The sequence below is a fragment of the Aristolochia californica genome, unplaced genomic scaffold, assembly GCF_029961685.1.
Source record: "Aristolochia californica isolate CCGP_79_NKW_82.1479 unplaced genomic scaffold, dmAriCali1.0.hap1 SCAF_4, whole genome shotgun sequence".
Lineage (NCBI taxonomy): Eukaryota > Viridiplantae > Streptophyta > Magnoliopsida > Piperales > Aristolochiaceae > Aristolochia > Aristolochia californica.
The window spans coordinates 4,461,332-4,483,684 of record NW_027182103.1 but is presented as its reverse complement, the minus strand read 5'-3'; the positions used below and the strand labels follow the sequence as shown (position 1 = coordinate 4,483,684).

At 36.4% G+C, this 22,353-nt stretch overlaps 1 protein-coding gene and 1 pseudogene across 1 annotated transcript; one reads left to right on the top strand and one right to left on the bottom strand.

Moving 5' to 3' along the window:
• Window positions 1-699: 699 nt before the first annotated feature.
• LOC137963543 (senescence-specific cysteine protease SAG39-like) lies at window positions 700-1,834 on the bottom strand (annotated as a pseudogene).
• A 15,713-nt stretch (window positions 1,835-17,547) lies between these two features.
• On the top strand, window positions 17,548-19,964 carry LOC137962091 (protein trichome birefringence-like 37). Its single transcript, XM_068808802.1, has 5 exons — window positions 17,548-18,113; window positions 18,224-18,395; window positions 18,763-18,938; window positions 19,012-19,170; window positions 19,262-19,964. Exons 1-5 carry the CDS (start codon window positions 17,815-17,817, stop codon window positions 19,554-19,556), a joined length of 1,101 nt encoding a protein of 366 aa, XP_068664903.1. The 5' UTR covers window positions 17,548-17,814; the 3' UTR covers window positions 19,557-19,964.
• Window positions 19,965-22,353: the final 2,389 nt, after the last annotated feature.

Sequence of the window (22,353 nt, the reverse complement as noted above, 5' to 3'; positions counted from 1 at the left end):
AACATTTTGTCAATTGAAAAACTCCATTAATTTAATATTTGTCTTCTCTTAATTAGTTGTATATATGAAGTTTAGATAATGAAAATATATGTTTAAATTTTGGTGATCTTGAATAAGCATTTGGAAATTCATTCATAAAGATATGTGCCACATATGGTTCAAGAAAGTTGTATTGTAATACGTGGAAGGTAATACTTGCATTAAAGGACTTACCGTCATGATTCATACACTTTAAATTCTTTTTTTTGGGTATAAGGATATTATATATATGGAAAAAAATTAAAAATATATTAATACTGAATGGTACATATTAAGTATTGAATGCATCAAGTGGGAGAATGTTAGAAATGTCCTTTTTTTAGTTGACCCATAATTAGGTAATTTTCCAATAGATATATGAATAATAGGACAATTGTAATAGCCCACTAGTTCCAAATTTTCTTCTTTTTTTTATGGGAAAAAGGTTTTGTGAAGTTGTTCGTTAAAAAGAGGACCTAGTCTAACAAAGAAACTTGTGTCTACATCGATTGCACTTTGCATAGACTAGACAAGCTGGAGGTATGTATCTTGGTTTCTACTTTCAAGTTTTTATCAATTCCATACATATCTAGAAATTGTGCAAGTACATAGCTTTGAGCAAGGAATTAAACTATTGAAGCAATTTAGACAGACATTGCAGAGATTTTACAGAAACACCTTTTAAGCGATCGGGTAAGAGGCCTGCATGGCGATACCGCAGAGACCTTCCTCGGCAGTAACCCCCCTTTTCATCCTGATGTACCCATTTTCTCCCCAGCTCGCTCCCCATGAATTCTTTACCAGCCAGTACTTACTTCCATCGGAAGTTGCTCCATAACCAACGGCGGTGACGCCATGGTCTAGATCAGTCCCGCATTCGCCCGTAAACACACCACTTTTATAGAACTGGAAATCATAACCTCCGGCGTCAATGGCAACTGAAACGGGGTGGTTGGCCACAGCCTTGAGAAGCGCTTCCTCGTTATTGGCAGGAACATCTTCATATCCACTGATCTTGGCTGCATGGGAGGATGCCTTAACAAGTACTGTCGACTCCCTTGTAAGGATAGTTTGCTTCTGTGGTAAGGCCGCCATTGCTTTCAATGAACTCGAAGGCATCGTCCATGAGACCACCCTCGCATCCCTGGTCGATGCCAGCGATGTCGCAGTCGACTAGTTCTTGCTCTGATAAAGAGAGTAACTGGCCCGTCTTGAGCTTGATGATTCCTTCAATGGCAGCTACCGCGGAGAAGGCCCAGCAGCATCCTGTATGACTCATTAAATTAAACGACATAATTAACTGAACCCTACGTGGATAACATAATTTCGTATTCCAAAATTAATCTCTTCAACAGAAGAGGTTAGAAATAAGCGTGTTAGTCGTACCGCACTGGCCTTGGTCCTTGACGCCGGTGACTGCTCCCTTCTTTCTCCAGTCCACGGTAGACGGCACTGCACTGACATTCTCATATCTGAACAGTGATGACCGCCCACCCCTTTTCGAGCTCGACCCCTTGAATCCATTACGAGAGACCTTAAACTCTTCGTTAGTGAGGTCTGCAAATTCATTTACACCGAGTATGTAGGATCTGCCTGCAACTGTATTCAAAGAGTCGATGTAATTTACGTTGTCCTTGAATATCTTGAAACGTAGTTCTTTCTCTGCATCATCGTTGTAGATACGCCCATGTAGAGCCATCCATGTCTCGTGCCTTTCAGACATGGGAGCCTCATTGAGCTTGCGGGACATGACTAGCAAACTCCATACGCTCACCATTACCAAGGTCAGGAAGCTTGCTGGGTTGGTTGAAGCCATGAAGAAGATCAGAAATTCTTACAAAGATTGCAGCAAGGGGTAAGCCTTAAATAGGCAGAAACGTTCTGGAAATTTATAAAATCGAGATGGGGACATGATACGTGCCGGGGAAAATGGGTTGATTCAGATGTGATTGTGCAGAACTCTGAAACGGTTCATAGAATACTTAGATTAAAACATATATTACTTACTGCTACAAGTTCCGTGTACGTTGGAGTTCCTTGTCTCTTTAAAGCTTGAATCAGCATCGTTGTAATCTAGTGGCGTTTGCCAATGCAGTGATGCACCCTTTCGTCGTTTATTCAAGGGATTTCATTAAAGCTTTGATAAGTAGAGACTAGAGAGGTCGTTCTCTATTTGCCGTGAGGGATTATGTTGTTTCGTCTGGAGTTCGGGATCTGATATAATTGGTCCTACTTTAGTCATTCTTGTTCTCTGGTTCGTTATGAATATTCGAGATTAGATTCAGTTAGCTCCTAGAATCTAAAACTTTTTGATTCCGAAAGACAAGCACAAAGTGTTGATTCCAGGTTTAGTGGGAATCTTCCAAAATATTTGGATTCCTATGAGCTAATTGTATCCTAAGTTTTTTAGGCAAAACCTATCTATCTCTCCTACAATGCCTTTGAGCATTCTAGTTCTCTACGTTCTTTCTCCCTTCCCGATTGTATCATTTCTTCTCGTATGCCCACCCTCAAACTACCTTCTTCCTCTACCTCCATCTAGGTTACTTTCTTTACTGTCTTAATCTTCGTCGAAACCAATCTACGAAAGAGGACAACAAAGATATTGTGTAATGCCATATTTGCTCCAAATCAAATCATGGCACTCTTGGGTGTTGGCGTAGATTCTATCCAGCAGACCAAAATAATCGTTGCTCTAACCTCACTTTCTATTAGTCAATTACTTAATTCGTTAACAATTCAGTCTTGTTGTTGGGAAAGGTCTGCTAGATAATGTTCTAAGTGATTACTTATGGACAAAGGTAGTCCTCCTTACTACAAATACAATAGCAACTGATGGACTTGCAATTCAGTTTCCCCTAGCTGTTGTTGTATACTCAGTCACTAGCCATGCCCAACATCTTATGTCACCTTGGAGTTATACCTATTATGGTTGGATTTGCCGGCATCAATATCCCATCTGCACTTTCTCACCTTTTCTCACCTTCTAGTGTTATATGTGTTATCTTTGATATGATATGCTATTATTAGTAAAAAAAATGGTTCGAGGGGAGATTGCATGAAGCAATTTAGGTTGGGGTCTCTTCTATTGTGTCGGGTTGTTTGTATGCAATGGTTGTGTATTTTCTATATCGTCAACTCTGAAAAATTTTGGTCACCCCCTACACTCTCCTTTGCAGTCATACTTGGTCAAACTAGTTTGTTAAGTTAATTCAGTTCAACAATAACCGTCTCCCCCAGTTTGTCTAAACAAAAAAACAAAAAACAAAAAAAATAAGGTTACATTCTAGATTTGTTTCAAAATATGAGTGTTGCATAATTGTCTCATTTCGATTTTAGTTACTTTCCTTTAGTATTTCTTCCATTTATCATATTATAGTTTCATCACTTCAAAACAAAAGTGTGTCCAACATCTAGCTTAAGTCAAGTCTTTTAGTTTTTAATATAAGAGGTAATTTGTGTTTTAGCTACCCTTAAAAAATGAATAATCTCTTTGTTGTGCCCTAAAGTTGGGCCATTTTTACGCCCTTTGAAATTGAACAAAGTGTGTTTCAGATTATGAATATTTTCGTCGATGTATGGAGCATTGTCGTATGACTAGGAGTGATTTTCTTCTCTCAGTTTTTTTTTCTAAGATGGGTCTCTATGTCTTTTTAATCCCCAGTTTGAGGGGGAGGAGTAGAAAACTACAAGAAAGAGGTATTTTATTTCACATATTGAGGTAATTATTATATGACCAAAATATTCAAGAAAGGGGGAGAACAAAAGATTAAGATTTTGTATCTAAGAATAATTTTTTTCAGTAAAAGAAGATTGAAGACCAAAATTTTTTTTTCCTTGCGAGCTGAAATTATAAAATCCAGCTTGAAAGAGACTATTGAAGAGTAGGTATAGGAGAGTCTTACACAGCTCTCACAAAAGTAGTCTCACAAAATAGTAATTGATATGGCAAAATTCTACAGTGGGTGTCATGGGAAGATGTCTCACAGATGTGTTCAGTTAAAAGGTGTTTTAGTTATTTAAGTCTACTGGCTATTTTCAATTGTTTAATTATGCTTGAACTTATATTTAAGTATTATATTGTGAGTGTAACTAGAACAAATATCGTTTAATTATAATTGGATTCTACTTGTTTTCCTCTATTATCACAAATAAAAGGTCATTGTACTCAAGTTAAAACAAGTTAGTGTAAGTATTTCTCTTTTTCATAAATTCAGTAATAATTAAATAATTAGTTACTTAATATTATTTAACTTATTTATTTAGTTATCAATTACATAATTGGTTACTTAGTCACTATATTATTACATAACGTAATTGGTTACATAATTTGTAATTTATCAATTACTAATTAATTATTCTATTAAATAATTTGTTAATTAAGTTATAAATTACTTGATTGACTTAATCACATTGTGTAACTAGTTACTTAGCTATCAATAACTTTAAAATTAATCATTTTCTAATTAGTTAACTATTTAATTAGTTAATTAGTTACTTAATCACTCTATTTATTATGTAACTCAATTATTTCTATTACTTAAACATTTCATTAGTTGATTACTTAATTATATACTATATTAATTTATTAATTTATTAATTAATCAAATATTTATTTTATTACTCATCTAATAGTTATTTAATTAATAATTTATTACTTAACTTAAACATGATTAATTAGTACTTAATTACTCATGTAATATTAATTAGTTTTTTAATCACATTATTTAACTAGTAACTTAATTACTAATGTACTAGTTAATAATTTAATCTCTTTATTAATTAATATTGAATAAATTTAATTAAATACAAGTTTATTAAATATCTATAGTTATTTTAAGCTTACCTAAAAGTTTTATTTTTATAATAAAATATTTTTGTATATTTATTATTATTACTTACGTAATAGTTAATTTTAAAATATTTTTATAATTTTAAATTTATTACTTTATTTTTATTTTAATTAATTTTTAGTGTACCTTATTTCTATTAAATATTTTTATTATTAAATTTTATTTAATTACTTTTTTGTGCTTTAAACAATATATTTTTCAAAATTCTTGCCCCTTATCTGAGTGGGAGTTTTTCCCCACCTGTGCTGACTCTCTTCCCCCTCCCCCCTTTTATTTTTCTTCTTTCTCCCCCTGCTTCCTTATTCTATATTATTATTATTATTATTTTTGAATTGTTGGCATGAAAGAGAGAGGGAGAGGAGCTCTGGGAAGGCAGAGGGGCGGGGGGCTTTGAGTCAAACCGATCTCGAACCTACATATGTTGGAGTTGGGCTTGATTTAAATACTTCGAACTCAAGCTCGAGCTGAGCCCAGTCTCGAGCCTAAAATTGGAATCGAGCTCCAACCTACATTTAAAACTTTCTATAAATTACATATCAAATAAATTTTATATAAAAGTAAGTATAAATTTTACTTAAAATTGGGCATGACCTCTATATAAAACTGGGCATAAGTTCCAAGTCCTTCATCATCTTGCCTAGTATCGCCGGTCGGACGCCCAACAACACCTTGTGGTAAATTTTTGCCATAATTTTGCACTCGTTGTAGGGTATCTATAGATTCACCATCTCCAGCATGCACATCCCGAATTAGTAGATGTCCAGCACCTCCGTGTAGTCCTCCTCCTCGTAAAGCTTTGGCGCCATGAATTCCGGGGTGCCCAGAATCAAATGCGCCGCATGGCTCCTTCCCACCGCCGTCGCCTATCTTCACCTTACATCAAACAATAGACCATGAAATCCTTAAACTCGAAATAAATTCTTAAATATGAAAGAACCCATCAAACCTGAGTTCCGCCATTAACCAAAATTCTAAAAAAAAACAGACAAAAACCAATCTCGAGGCGGAAAGAAACTCTTGAATTAGCACAACACACGGCAAAGAAAACAACGAAGGGGAGCAACAATTGTTTAATCACCTAAAGAAGAAGGGGAGTGAGCTTGTTTCCCATCACCGGATCCCAAGTTGCAACAACAAGGTCAGAAAATAGAGAGCAATGGAAATCAATAAAGACGTAGAGAATCCGCGAAGGATGAAAGTTGAGCGCGGCAGAGGGGGAGGGACATTGTGCCATCTTTCGTCACACACTCAACACCGCCACGATGACTTCCTCCGACGCACGCACCGTCAGCCTTTGAGGGTATTCCGATGTGCGCAACGTCAACATTGGACGAAATGAGTCCAGCTTATTCCAGTCCCAACTCAGACGAGCCGATTCGCGAACCGAACTGAGCCTCGTTTCGGTTCAACTCATTTACTTAAATGAGTCAGAAACCCAATCTCAAATCGAATTTGAGATCGGGCTTATTCGAATCGAACCGATACGGAACTAAGCCGAACTCTAGTTATTCATGAACCAGCTCGATTTGATGGCACACCTAGGGGTGGATGGGGGTAGCCTATGCCCGTGTATAGCGTGGCCTACAGTAGCCAACATTGCACATTGCCTACAGTAGTCAACATTGCACATTTCGGCATACACCTAGCCAGGTTCACGTGGTAGAGGATGCACCACGTAAAACCAATCCTAATACCTCATGGCACCATATGCAAATTTAAATTTCAAAAATTATTTATAATATTTTTCTGAGAATATTTTTTAAAATAAAAATAAAAGTATTTTTACATAATAAAAGACAAATAATATTTTTTTTTAAAATAAAAAATTTGAAGAAAAATCACAGAGAAATATTTATTAAAATAAATATATACTTCTCGCAAACTCATTAAGATATATTTTAAAAATAAAAATATATTTGTCAGCAAAAAATTACCAAAATATTTCTATGTAACATAAAAATATTTATTGGAAATTATATACCAAAAAATATTTTTAAAAAATATTACTACAATAAAAATATTTCTCAAAAAAAAGTCGAAGAAATTTTTTTTTCTGAAAAAAAAATATTTATCAATGATAAAAATCATTGAGAAATGCTTTCATAAAAATATTTATTGGGATAAAATCAGCAAAACATATTTTTAAAAAATAAAAATATATTTAAAGACTAAAAATTTCACCAAAAACTTTGTTTTTTAGCGACGAAATGCATTTTTTTGTTGTAAATATCTATTGTTTATTGGTTATTGCTTGCGAATTTTTTCACCGAGAAAAGTCAAATTTTTAGTGAAGATAATGGTTGAAGCCTTGCATTGTGATAGTGGCATTATCCATTGTGTTTCTTTTCCTTATACTCCAAAGAAAAAAGAAGAAGCAAAAAGCCCCTTTTGCCTTATTGGTTGTTTCGTTTTCTACTATTGTTTACTTAATAGTTGGGTTTCTTTCTAATGGTATTTAATGTAACAATCCTTTCTCTTTCTTGTTTAATGGAGCATCTCTTTGTACACACTTACTCACTTTTTGTTGTCTTTGTTTTTCATACTTGAGACCACACATAAAACCTAAGTAGAGCCTCGTTCTCTTCTTTGCATATTTATTGGTTATATAGTGTACACTTATCTAAACATGTTATATTTGATGAATCAAAATCTCCTTTAATTACTCCTATACATTATTATCTTTCTTTGCTTCCCTCTAGTCAATTTAAATCTCCTTTATTACCCTACCATAGGAACCTCATGAAAACACATCATCATCTAAAAAAAGCCCTACCAAATCTTTCTCTTCTCCTTCTATTATTGAATCTAACATTCCACCCCAACTATGTTACTATCGGACCTCATGATGAACTTGAAGTAGTCCTTTCGCTAGGATCCCCGTCTTCAAATATCCATCCAATGGTTAGTAGGATAAAGAGTAGGCAATCCTCCATACTTGCCTCACATGCTTTATCTCTTCCGGAACCTCAAAATTATAAAGAAGCCATTTCCATACCTTAGTGGAAACAAGCCATGTTATGAGAATATAATACCCTCTTCTTGAATGAAACATGGGAACTTGTTACTCAAACCTCTTCCATGAATGTAGTAGGCACTAAATGGGTTTTCAAACTAAATTAAATCATACAAAACCCTTGATAAGTTTAAAGTTAGATTGGTAGCTCAAGTTCTTTGTCAACTTGTAGATTCAGACTGTGAGGAAACATTTAGTCCTATAGTTCATCCCCAAACTATTCAGGTTGTTCTCACCTAAGTCATAGGTATCTTTCAATTTGACAAAAGCAATGCTTTTCTTAATGGGTCTCTTCAAGAAATTGTTTTTGTTGGAAGATGGGCCCAAGCCCACACGACTAAGGAAGACCCACATATCCAAGAGTATTTTAAGATGGGCCACACGACCAAGGAAGGCCCACATATCTAAGAGTATTGTAAGATGGGCCTAAGCTCATAAGAAGTAGGACCCACCATGATTACTACGAGCTGACATCCTTATCACATAAGTTGCAAGATCAAGTGGGACTGATAAAGATAACCACAAGCTGGTTAGAAGATCAAGAATGACTCACAAAGATAACCACGAGCTAGTTCAAAGATCAAGTAGGACGCACAAAGATAGCCACAAGCTGGCATCTTTATCTTATGGTCACATCTTCATAGAAGAGTTCTAGTTTGAGTTATGTTGTCTTCTATTTATATGAAGTTATTTAATTATGCTAGGACTTATCTTTAAGTGTTAGAGTTTGGGGTGTAATTGGGACAAAGGTAGTTTAATTATAATTGGACTCTACAATTTTCCTCTATTATAAATAGAGGTTCATGTACTTTGATTATAAAAAGTCAATAAAGTATTTCTCTTTTCCATAAATTCAACATGGTATCAGAACAGGTTTAGTGAATTGACTCGGTCAACCCAGAGAGATAACGTGATCCTTTTCTGATCTATTATTTTAAGTAGTTTAGGTTTCTTATTAATCTTTTTTTTTAGTCCCTATACCCATTAGTTGTTTCATGTTTTTCACATCTATACTGAGTTTTTCATATTGCAAATTATATGTTGATGAAAAGATATTGGAGTCTATTTTCCAAGGAAAATTGATTTCTTTCCAATTGGAGTTATCTACATGAAGAAATCGATATTTGAAGCAGCGGAGGTCATATTGAAAAAAAGGTTTGAGTAGCAACAGAAAACTTCAAATTCCAAGGTATTTTATGCTATAAAGAACAAGAGTTTATATGGAGAACTATATATCAAAAGAAATATTTGTAAGTATATTTTCTTACCTATTCAACCAATTCTCGATCTGATTTATCTACAAAGATAAATCAATATTTGAAGCAGCGAAGGTCAGATTGCAAAAGAGGTTCGAGTAGCAGCAGAATGCTTCAACTTTCGAGGTACTTTTTGCTATCAAGAATGAGACTTTATATGGATATTATATATTAAAAAAAATATTTATAAGTATATTTTCTTACATATTTAATCAATTCTCTATTTGAGTTTTTTATAAGGAGATATTGATCTTTGAAGAATCAATGGTCATGCTGGCAAAAAGAGAAAAAAATACATAGTTCGGCCATATTACAATGACCAAAATCTATCAGATTATTTATCTCAAAAGAAATATAATTTATGAAGATAAGTTATACTTGGATGAAAGGTATTTAAGTCTAGTTTCATAATGAAAAAATTTCATGTCAATATGATCTATATTTAAAGATATATTTGCATTGGAAGAATTAAAGGTCATGATGGTATCTTGTTGCATTGAAAAATCTGAATTTAAGCCGATTGTTTTGCATCACTTTTTGAGTTGCTATATGAGGAAAATATCTCACTTCTCCTTGGTTTGAGGGCTTATTACTACATCTATGTTATTTGGGTTTATTACTACGTCTATGATATTTGGTTCAAGTTGGGATCACTCTCATTATCTCCCTGCTTGAGGGGGAAAAGTACAAGAAGTACAAGAAAGAGGTATTTTATTCCATATATTGTGGATAAGTTTTATGTGACAAAATATTCAAGAAAGGGGGAGCATAAAAGATGAAGTTTTTGCATCTAAGAAGAAATTTTTGCATCAGATTATTTCATGGGTCCTTTTACAAGGTTTATTATTTTGGTTTGTGTTATATGGGCCCAAGCCCATTTCAGCTGCAGCTATTGTATCTCTTTGGATGAAACGTTATTATTGAAGAAGTCATGGCCTCAGTATCCTTTCTCATGCCATCATTTATTTGACTCTCACAAATATCTTTGGGACACCGTGACGGATGAGCTTATTACTATGTTACCCGTTAATTTCTACCTGTGAGAGTCAGTGTCCGGGTTGGGACAACGTGATGAATGAGCTTGTTACTACATCTATGATACATCACCTTGATGGAAGAACTTATTACTACATCAATGTTACATCACCTTGATGGAAGAACTTATTACTACATCTATGTTATACCCTCCTCAATGTTAAGCACCTAGCCAATACTATCCAAAAGACTGGCCTGTTAGGAGCGGAAGACATAGGTACTTAACCCATGACCATAACATCACACCCCACCTTCGCGAGCCGACGACCACGACGGTGCAACGACACTGGCCCAACCCGGTGGCCTACTCTAGCGGCGGCCTACTCCTAGTGCCCCTTCGCAGTTCTCCAGGTCGCCCCCTCCGCTAGGTCGCCCCTTTCGAACCTACCAGTAATTTTAATCTAGCCTTTGCACGCCCCAGGACTCGAACTCGTGACGTGGGAGCCCGCTCTGATACCAAATGTTATGCACCTAGCCAATACTACCCAAAAGACTGGCCTGTTAGGAGCGGAAGACATAGGTACTTAACCCAAAACCATAACATACATCTATGTTATAACCTCCTTAATTGGCATTTATTACTCCTACCACTTGAGAGTCGTTGTCCTGTGGAGGGACACAATGATGGAGGAGTTTTATTACACTTATGAGCATTGCGAATAGACCCAATACATAAAGAAAATATGAGTGTGCTCCAACCTATTGGATTTGGAGCAATGTCATATGGCTTGGAGTGATTTTACTCTCACTTATCTTATGCCAGCTGGGCTTCATGGAAGAGCCACCACCGTGAGGGGGTGTGTTGAAAAATATGGAGGACTGCCATTTTATACAAAAATATCCTATACATCATTTGTAGCAAGCTGGGAGTTCATGATGTTCTCTCACCCCCTGCTTGAGGGGGAGTGTTGGAAGATGGGCCCAAACCCACACGACCAAGGAAGACCCACATATCTAAGAGTATTATAAGATGGGCCCAAGCCCATAAGAAGTAGGACCCACCATGATTATTACGAGCTGACATCCTTATCACATAAGTTGAAAGATCAAGTGGGACTGATAAAGATAACCGCAAGCTAGTTAGAAGATCAAGAAGGACTCACAAAGATAACCATGAGTTGATTCAAAGATCAAGTGGGACCCACAAAAATAGCCACAAGCTGGCATCTTTATCTTATGGTCACGTCCTCATAGAAGAGTTCTAGTTTGAGTTATGTTGTCTTCTATTTATATTGAGTTATTTAATTATGCTAGGACTTATCTTTAAGTGTTAGAGTTTGGGTATAATTGGGACGAAGGTAGTTTAATTGTAATTGGACTCTATTACTTTCCTCTATTATAAATAGATGTTCATGTACTCTGATTATAAAAAGTCAATGAAGTATTTATCTATTCCATAAATTCAACATTTTTTTATGAAACAACCACCATGTTTTGAAAATTCATCTTTTCCTATTCATGTTTGTCGCTTAAAAAAAGGTTATCGATGGTCTCAAGCAAGCTCCAAGAGCTTGATTCGAAGGATTATATATATATATATATACATTTGGTTTTCAAGGTAACTCGATAGGTCGATCTTTATTTACTGACTACTCCTCCTTAGGACCACTCTATATACATGTTTGAGTGGCCAATATAATCCTTATTGTTACTAGTTTCCCCTCATTTCTTGATTTAATGACTCTCTTTCACATGAATTTTCTATTAAGGAGTTGGGTCGATTGAATTTTATCCTTGAAATGCAGGTGGTTTATGATAAAAAGGGACTCTTTCTCTGTCAATCAAAGCATCTACTTGATATTCTTCACCAAGTAGGTATGAACCCATTCTCTCCTGTCACCACACGACTTCAAATCATAAGACTAATCAAACCTGCCCACCCTTTTCTAAGCCAACCCTTTATCATAGCCTTATAGGTGCATTATATCCTACACTCGCATGACCAGACATTGAAATGCAGTTAATCTTGTGGCTTAATTTATGCATCCACCCACAAAATTTCAGTTCAATCTTGTCAAAAGAATTCTTGTTTATTTGAAAGGCTCTCAACACTATGGTTTAGTAATTAACCAAGTCTCCTCTCTTAATTTCATGGAATTTTTTTTTATTCTAAATTTGATTGACCAAATAAAAAGGCTCTCCTACCGCTCAAGAAATGAAGTTGAGTATCATGCAATGTTGATTGTGTGTGTTGGACTCACATTGCTTCAACCACTATTAAAACTTGTTAGATTTAGGATCCCATGACAAGGTCCTCAATCAAGGTGGTGAGGGAGGAAAGGAAGAAAAAGAGGAGAAGAAAGGAGAAGAGAGAAGAGGAGAGAACTCATCTAGAGAGATGGAGGAGAGATCTTGGGAGAGGGGAAAATTCTAGGACAAATTTGAGAAAGAACAGGGAAGACTTAATGATCTACCCCATGCCTTGAGCCTTTATTTATAGTCGTAGAAGGAGGTTTACAATGACTACAATGCCCTTAGGGCTACAAGCTTTGTAAAATAAAAGACATAAGTAGACATAAATCATCTTCTTTAATTATACCCTTATCCCATCCTTATGAGAAGACCTTTCAATTACCTCCTTTGCCACCACCTTGACGTGGGAGAGATATTTACTTTGATGCCACTTGAGATGTCTTCCAACTCTCCCACTCAAGCTAGGGGAGAGAAAACATCGTAGATACCTAGCTTGCCACATATAGTGATTAAAATCTTGGATGTGGCTGGTTTTGTAAGAATGTCTACCACCTGCCCTTGTGATGAAACATGTCTGAGAGATAAGATATCAACTTTAAATTTGTCCTGTATAAAGTGGCAGTCTACCTCAATATGTTTTGTCTTCTAGAGGAAGATTGGATTTGAAGTTATATGAATAGTCGTCTGATTGTCGTAATATAATTCCATAGAAGCTCATTTTATGGAATCCCAATTCATCAAGAAGGGATCTTATCCATAGAATCTCACTAACTGTGTGGGCATAACTAAGTACTATGCTTCTGCACTAGATCTCGTAACAACATTTTTCTTTTTCTTCTTCATGTAATCAGGTTACCTCCAACTAAGGTACAATACCCTAAAGTGGACTTCATGTCATCAAGTGATCTAACCCAATCTGCATCCAAAAAACCTTCTATGTTGAAGTGGGCATGTTTCTTATAAAGATGCCCTTTCCTCAGAGCTCCCGTTAATAATCTCAATATCCTCTACAAGGCTTGCTAATGGGTAAGTTATGGTTTGTGAAAATCCGAATTTACCATACTTACTGCATATAATATATTCGATCAGGTCACTATGAGATAAATAAGCTTTCACACAAGCCTCTAATATTTACCTATATCAACATCTTCTCCAGATCTTGGACATAGCTTTGTGTTTGGCATCCATAGGAGTGTTTACTAGTTGACACCCTATCATCCTTGTGTCCTCTAGTGGATCAAAAACATACTTCCTCTAACTGGAATACCTCAATACCCAAAAAATATTTTAGAAATCCAATATCCTTCGTCTTAAATTCTTTACATATGTTCTCTTTGACTTTTATGTTATCCACATCTCTGCCAATATAGGTAATATCATCCCCCATAAAACTGCTAGTAATACTTTTCCCTTTAAGGTATGTTGAATTTATGAAAAATAAAAATACTTCACTGACTTATTATAATTAGAGAACATGAACCTCTATTTATAATAGAGGAAGATAGTAGAGTCCAATTACAATAAAACTACATTTGTCCCAATTACACCCAAACTCTAACACTTAAAGATAAGTCATATCATAATTAAATAACCCACAATAAATAGAAGATTAACCTGACTAAAACTCTATTAAACTGAAACTCTTATGTGACACATGATCATGATAAGGATGTCAGCTCATGGCTGGCTATCTTTGTCGCTCTCACTTGATCTTCCAACTTATGTGATAAGGATGTCATCTCGTGGTTATCATGGTGGGTCCCACTTCATATGGGTTTGGGCCCATCTTACACCACTCTTAGGTATGTCGGCCTTCATTGGTCATGTGGGCTTGGGCCTATCTTCCAATACATGTTCAACCTTGGATATGTGGGCCTTCCTTAGTCGTGTGGCCCATCTTACAACAGTTTTAGATATGTGGACCTTTCTTGGTCGTGTGGTTTGGAGCCCATCTTCCAACAAGGTATTCTTGAAAATGATAGAATGATCTACTGAGCACTAATAGCTGCAATCTTTTTAGGTCACTAATTGTCTTTGAATTCATTCACCTAAAATTGTCATCTAATTACTCGAAGTTGTATTCCACTACATAAGTATGGCACCGGAAAAAGAAAGAAAGCTCCCTTGAATGTTTGTCTATTCAGGCAAGTTGCACAGGTGCAACTCATCATTGCAAAGATGGTGAAACATCTCATTTGACCCCTTTTCCATAGTCTCCCAAACAGTAGGTAGAAGCTCCCAAAAAATAACAATAAAAATCAAAGCGAAGGATGAGTTCATCCTTAATTTTATCTTGTCCTTGAGTAAAAGCCTTCTATGAATACTTTAACACCTTAGACAGTTCTGCTTTAAGAACCCTAGAATCCCTGCTTTGATACCTTATTAGATTATAGGGTTCCATCACTAGAAGGTCTAGGTTGGAGGAGGAGAACAAAGGTGAAGAGAGGAATGAGAGAAAAAGAAAGCAAAGAGGCGAGAAGAGAGAGGACGAGTGTAACAAGAAGCTAGGGTTTCTCAAGGGGAATCAAGAGCATGTGCAGAGCTCTCTCCCTTACATCTTATTTATAGTTTGTGAGGGTAAAAAACCCTAATACATGAGTAAAGAAAGGAGCTCAAGTTATATTACATAATTACATCTCATACCATTCACTCACTTTATTACATATAATGGCACTATCTCCTTTAATAGTTTACAAAGGGTTAGGAGAAGAAGAAATAGAAAGAAGAGAAGAGAGGAAAGAGGAGAAGGGAGAAACCCTAACTCATTGGAAAGATAAAGAGAAGGAAAGAAGCAAAGAAGAGATAAAAATTAAAGAAGATGAGCTAGAGCTGAATGCTCTAACCATGCCCTCGTGCCTTTATTTATAGTTGAAGTATGAAGATTACAATGTCAATAATACCCATAGGTATACACTTCTTAAGAGGTAAAAGACAGAAAATGACATACATCGGCTTGTATAACCACAAAGTTAACAAGTTGTAAGTGGATCACATTAATTTACAACTTGATCTACCCCCAATCCTCAAAATTTTATCCAACTGGCAAAATCTTGGATTAATATTTGAATATATCCCAAAGAAAACCCAACTTGAACATATTCAATCTCTAATTCAATCACTGAAAAATGTGGGTTCAGTATGGTTTCCTGTGATGAATGAATTCGATAAAGGCTGATAGCTGCAATCTTATTCTGTCACTACCTGTCATTGAATTCATTCACCTAACATTATCTTGAAATTACTCGAAGCTGTATTCCACTACATGAGTAGGGCACCAGAAAACAAAAGAAAGCTCCTTTGAATGTTTGTCTATTCAAGCAAGTTGCAGAGGTGCAACTCATCATTGCAAAGACGGCGAAACTTCTCATCCGGCCCCATTTCTGCAGCCTCCCAATCGGCGGGTAAAAGCTCCCAGAAATTAACAGTAAAGATCGAAGCGAACGATGAGTTCATCCTTAATCTTATCTTTTCCTCGGTTACTTAAGATGGAAAGCATTCCAAAGCCGCCGTCGATGCCATGTGTGAGTAGTTGTGATTTGAAAACAATGCTTCAATTATCGAGTCTTGGAGGTGAAGGGAGAAAGGAGGGTCCGCCATTAGAAGCACGCCGAGATCTTTTTCGGAGTAATCAAATACCAGAAGGAAACCCCCCAAAGCCGGCCCCATTGCGGTCCTTACCTTCATCCTTTCCAGACACAAGGGGCGGCTAGATCCTTCCTGACCAACCACCACGCGCGAAGCTTCAATTACAGATTGAATTTCAGAAAAAAAGCTAACATTAGTTTGCTCCACGAGTTAGCTATTTGATTTTCAGTGGATAATTCTCTTCCGTCATTTATTCTTTCTGATCTCAGTTATGGAAGGCAAGAAGCAAACCATGTCGGGAACCTTGAATTATTGGTGGGTACACCGAAAATCTACTGGAGACTGAGACTTTGACAGGACATGGAAGAGGAGATGTACCCTCTTCATTGTTCATACGAAGTCAGTGGGAATCTTACTCGAGATAATTTCGAACGGAGATTCGATGGAGAAAAGGACGAGAGAAGCGCCAAACTTCTTGATTATTTTTTGGCCTGTTCACTTTGTTGACATTTGGGGTCTTTTTCTTCCACCTGTTATTTTGCGATTTTGTTGAAGATATAATCCAGTCCTCTCGTCTCTTCCATATATCCCACCTCAAGCTTGAAGATGTCCTGCATCGATGACCCCAACTGTCAAATCCATTTGCTTTACCAGAAAACAGCTATACCAGACATTGAAAACCTCCATCACTTTCTCATGGTGATGTGCATCGCTCATCTGACTCTTTCGTACTTATTCAGCTTTCATTAGTGATTCTTTTTGCAACAAACTCATAGCCACAGAGCTTACTGAATAAAGTATTTGATTGCAAGAAGAGAAGATCCTTCCTTCTTGAACCCTGTCAGTGGATAATTTTCAAACAATAAAGAAAGCAAAAATTCATGGCGTTGAATTTTAACTCGAGTGAGTACTTACACAAGACTCGCCACATTATGGAAGACGATCCCACCATGTTTATGCGAGATGAATCTTAAAGGTTTAGGTCTTTAATGGATATTGCGGCGTTCCGATTGCGAGATGACAAACTCAGTCACTTCGTAAAAGCTTCGATAGATAATTATGGACAGATAATGCAAGACGCTTTTCACGTATTCTAATGAACGAGCAAAGATTGGCATCGAAGCAACCACGACGAAACGTTAAAAGTAAGGCTTCATTAACGTTTAGCAGAGCTCGTTGGGTTCACCAGACAGCCAGCATTGACGAGTAATGCCACAGCTGTGTTTTATTAAATGGTTGGGTGAAAATAATGTCAATCATAACAATCATTCTCCAGAATTAACTAATCGCAAAAGCAGGTCAGTGTTCCCTGTAATCGTGATTTAAAGAACTTTATTTAAGAAACTTTGTCTCTAAAGTGCACTTTCGAAGATATTAAAAGGGAAGAAAAGTAGTCAAAAGATGCATTTACAGGTAGTAATTTAGCCTAGTTAATGATAAACCACCGTAAAGCAGACAGGGAAGACATTGAACTAAATCATATTAGAAGATGAACTGAACCACATCTTCATTATTGATTAAGGGTATTTGCTTCAAAAAAAACCAAAAGATATATATATATATATTCAGCAGCTACACATGTTGCTACGTGAGTCACAGTTTACATAGATGTGAATCGTTGCCCAGGAAAAAACAAAATCTACTTCTATTTTCTTCTGGTTCTCATCTTCTCCCTTCCAGTTTTTAATTTTTGAGTTTTTCTAGTCCGTAAAGTGGAATTGATAGAAAACCATGTCAATCCTTGGAATCTTGGGTACCCCTTCACTTCACTCCCCTTAAATAGCCACTCCCTCCCTCACAGCCATCAACAGTTTTTCTCTTTCCTCCTGTCTTTTCTTTTTCTTCATTTTCGAAACCCGAGATGCGTAGTCGGTTCCGTGACTTTTGTTCTTTTTCAGTGGCTACAGTCTTCGTTTTTGTGTTGTTTCATTTAGCAGCCGGAAAGCATTTCTACAACGAAAGCGAGATTTTAAGAGAAAGGAAACAAGGAGGAAGATGCGATTTGTTCCATGGAAGCTGGGTGTTTGATGCATCTTACCCTCTTTACGATTCCACTACATGTCCCTACGTCGAGCCGGAGTTCAACTGTCAAAAGTACGGTCGACCCGATAAAAAGTACTTGCAGTTCAAATGGAAGCCCACCGCCTGCGATTTGCACAGGTACCTTGATACAGTCTGCTGCTCTTGTTTTTCTGAGATCCGGAAAGGTTATTCACCACTAGGAGGATGCTCACTGTGTTCTGGGTTTGTTTACTTCTTATTTGATTCAGATTTGACGGCAAAAACTTTTTATGGAGCTTAAGAAGGAAGAAGATTATGTTTGTGGGAGATTCTCTGAGTTTGAACCAGTTCCAATCTCTTCTTTGTATGTTACATGCGGCAGTGCCGACGGCGCGGACTACTTATGTGAGGAAAGACGACCTCATTTCACTCACTTTCGAGGTAGGCAATTCTTCCACAATCTCTCCCTTCTCTTGATTTGGGAACAAAAACCCATAATCTTAGTTGTTTTCGCTCAATCAATTGGATAATCGTAAACAGAGCAGGTCTCATGTTCTCTGTCCACTCCTGTTGTTTCTGAACTGGCGCAGATCCAGTGGCCAGCCATGTCCAGTACGACAGATTTAAAGTCGGAGCTTTAGGTGCACATGGGGCTTTTCATTTATGGTGCCAGCATAATTAATTTTTTAATGAATCCATCGACTTAATTGAATCCTCTGCAATCCTTTAATCGAATATCTAATTTTAAGCTGGAAAATTATTGGAAGGAGAAAGCATAAAATGCTGATGAATTTGGACTCACATACAGGACTACAAGGTGTCCGTGATTTATTTTCGCAGCACGTACCTGGTGGATATTGTCAAAGAAAATATTGGGCGGGTTCTGAAGCTGGACTCCATCTCTAATGGCAATGCTTGGAAAGGGATGAATGTTTTGGTTTTCAACACCTGGCACTGGTGGGTGCACAGAGGACAAAGCCAACCGTAAGGCCTCTCATCTGAAAAAGGCTTGTCTTCCTTTTCTTTCAAATATTAAATGGTTGTCGTTAACCTGCAGATGGGACTATGTTCAAGATGGGACCTTCGTCCGGAAAGACATGGATCGTCTGGTTGCGTTCGAAAAGGGTCTCAATACCTGGGCACGATGGGTGGAGACCGCCGTCAATCCTTCCGGCACCAGGGTCTTTTTTCAAGGAGTCTCTCCTACCCATTACCTGTATATTTATTCTCTCTATTTCTCTCTCCTTTTACTGATGATTTGATTTCGGAAGCTCAACTTTCTAATGGCGGTTTCCCGATGACTGCAGGGGGAAAGAGTGGAACCAACCCAACGCGAAGAACTGTGCAGGACAGACGGAACCGGTTAGTGGATACGTGTACCCCGTCGGCCCTCCTCCTGCTGAAGCTGTGGTGAAGAAGGTGCTGGGCAGGATGAGCAAACCTGTCTTCTTGCTCGACGTAACCTTGCTCTCCCAGCTCAGAAAAGACGCACATCCCTCTGCCTATAGTGGGGATCATTCGGGCATGGACTGCAGTCACTGGTGCGTAGGTGGCCTTCCAGATACATGGAACGAGCTCTTGTATGCAGGCCTTGGCCTCTAATGTAGAAGTGAAAATACCAGAGGATGGCCATTGGCTGTTCGTCTCTCCTGATTCCTGCACTGCACACTTGAAAAGGCAGGTGTTCTGTGCTGCTATTTATTCATCCTTGTTTTTCTTCAGAAATCATAAATTGTACTCTAGAATTAGTTCAAGATTGATTACGAAGGATGATGTATGAAAATTGATTTGATGTGGGGAATAAAAATGTTCTAGGGAGCTTCATCTACTTTCTGAAAATTAGTGAACCAAAATTGACACATAGGGGATTCAGTGCTGTGTGTGAGTGTTGGGGGAAAGTTGGAGGGAAAGTGAAGTACTTTTCCCAGTGAAAGTGAGAGAAAAAGTGAAGTACTTGTTTGTGTTAGTGTACGCAATAGAAAGTGCAGTGTAAAGTACTTATTTGTGTTAATGTGCACAATGTAAAATATTTTTTTGTACTAGTGTGCACAATGGAAAGTGCGGTGTAAAGAACAGATAGATTATTTATTAAATAAAATATTTTTATATATCTGACTTTTAGAAAATTAAATTAATATTAGTTAATAAATAAAATATATTAAATATAACAATTAAAAAAATGCTTGCTTTTATGTTATTAAAAATGTAATCAAATTGTAATTTTTTAATATCTAAATATGAAATAAATATATAAAAATAGATATTATAAAATAGTTATTAACTTAATATATATTAGTTATATCAAAATAATATTAATTTATTAATTTAATTTATAAAAAGTAAAATATTTACACAAATACTTACTTTTATAACATCCAAAAATTTAATGAAATTATTTTATTAAAAGTGTTTAAATTCTCACTCTTAAACTAATGTATATACATAGTTATATTTGTTTAAATTCATTACCAAATGTAATGTACAAACATCGTAATGTACAACCATTTGGACTACACCAACTCCTAGAAATCCACCAAAATCACTTCAAAAGATTTGAAGACTCGCCAAACCCAAACAAGTTTGGGAGATGGACGGAAAAGGGAAGTTGTGCAGGGGAATAAATCCAAAATGTCATAAAAGGGAACGAGGATTCGTCGTTTTTCTATGCTCGAGAGATACAAAAAAATCAAAAAACATTTTCTATTAATAGTTCTCTCTCTCTCTCTCTCTCTCTCTCTCTCTCTCTCTCTCTCTCTCTCTCTCTCGTTAAGAAGAATAACCATCGATTTCCAGGAAGAAGGGTTTACCCTAGTTTCTTTCAAATCGAGTCGGAGAGGTTACAGAGGGGGGAGAGAAGTCACTGAAGGTCGTCGGTGTTGGGACGGCGAGAGGAAGAGAGTCAACGAGCACCGGGGAGAAGTTGCAGAGGAAGCGATTAAAATTGCCGAAGGTTGCGAGCGAGAGAGGAGCATAAATTGTTTTTCTCCAAACACCTTTCGTTCGACAGCCCTCTTGATAGCGAAATGTAATTGATGGAGGGAAAGTGAATTCGGAGCATTGCGTTATGCCTAAAATAGGGCAAAGATATTACATTTGTAATTTACTTTCACTCCCAACTTATAGAGGGCACTAACGGGTTTTAGCACATTTTACCCAGTGTACGTGAAATACATTTCACTTACAAAGAGCACTAACAGGGTCATAGAATCCATTTTTGTCTCTAAAAGGAGGGTTGGTTACCGAAAGAAAAAAAATCCTATGAAATAGAATTTATAAATCCCACTAGGAAATCAATAATGATATGCATTCTTAATGTAAGGACAAAAATGGGCCACATGAAGATCGAAGATATTTATGAGTTTAGGTTTGCTAGAACATCTTGTCCACGCAATCAAAGATATTTATGTGTTCACATTTTCTAGACCTGGCAAAGGGGTTGGTCTCTTCCAATTAGGGGTGGCATTAAGTCGAACTTATACAGGTTAAAGTTTGGCTTGACTATGAAGACTTCAAACTCGAGCTCGGCCTTGATAGCTCAACCTATACTAAAACAATGTATAATTTTAAACAGAGCATATATAATTAAAATTTCCCAAACTGCATTCACATACTTGACACTAGAAGGTTGATCTGATACGAAAAGTCATTTGGTACAAAACACGTAAAACGGCTATCTCAGTCGTCTGATCATCAACAGACGGCTGAGATAGCCGTTGGTTGAACGACTGAGATAATCGTTCATTGGATGACTGAGATAGTCATAGATCATGATTGGATAGTTGAAATAGTATTTCATATGTTTCACACCAAATGGTTTTTTTTATTGGATCAGCCCTATTTGACACTATATACAACCTTTTACATATCTCTCTCTCTCTCTCTCTCTCTCTCTCTCTCTCTCTCTCTCTCTCTATATATATATATATATATATATATATATATATATATATATATATATATATATATATATATATATATATATATATATATATATATATAATATTCAAAGACATATACACCCTTACACATGCATACAATATATAACATTCAAAAGACCTGATAATTCCATTCAAAAAGAACAATAGAGCATTGAACTATTACATTTACATTATGAGACTTCAACAAACTTTCCCTTGTTGTTTCACAATACACCTAAGGATACAACAACATATATAATTAACATATAATAAACTATCAAGTCCATCACTAATCTAGTATTTAATCCCACACAAGTTTGCTAACAAAAAACAATATATATATATATATAAATAAACAACAACAATATAAAAAACAAAGGAGATATATCAAGGTTGTTAATAATCAAACATAAAATACTATGTCAAATAGCAATATCAAACTCAATTTAGATCAGTCAAAATAAAAACACTAAACCACATAT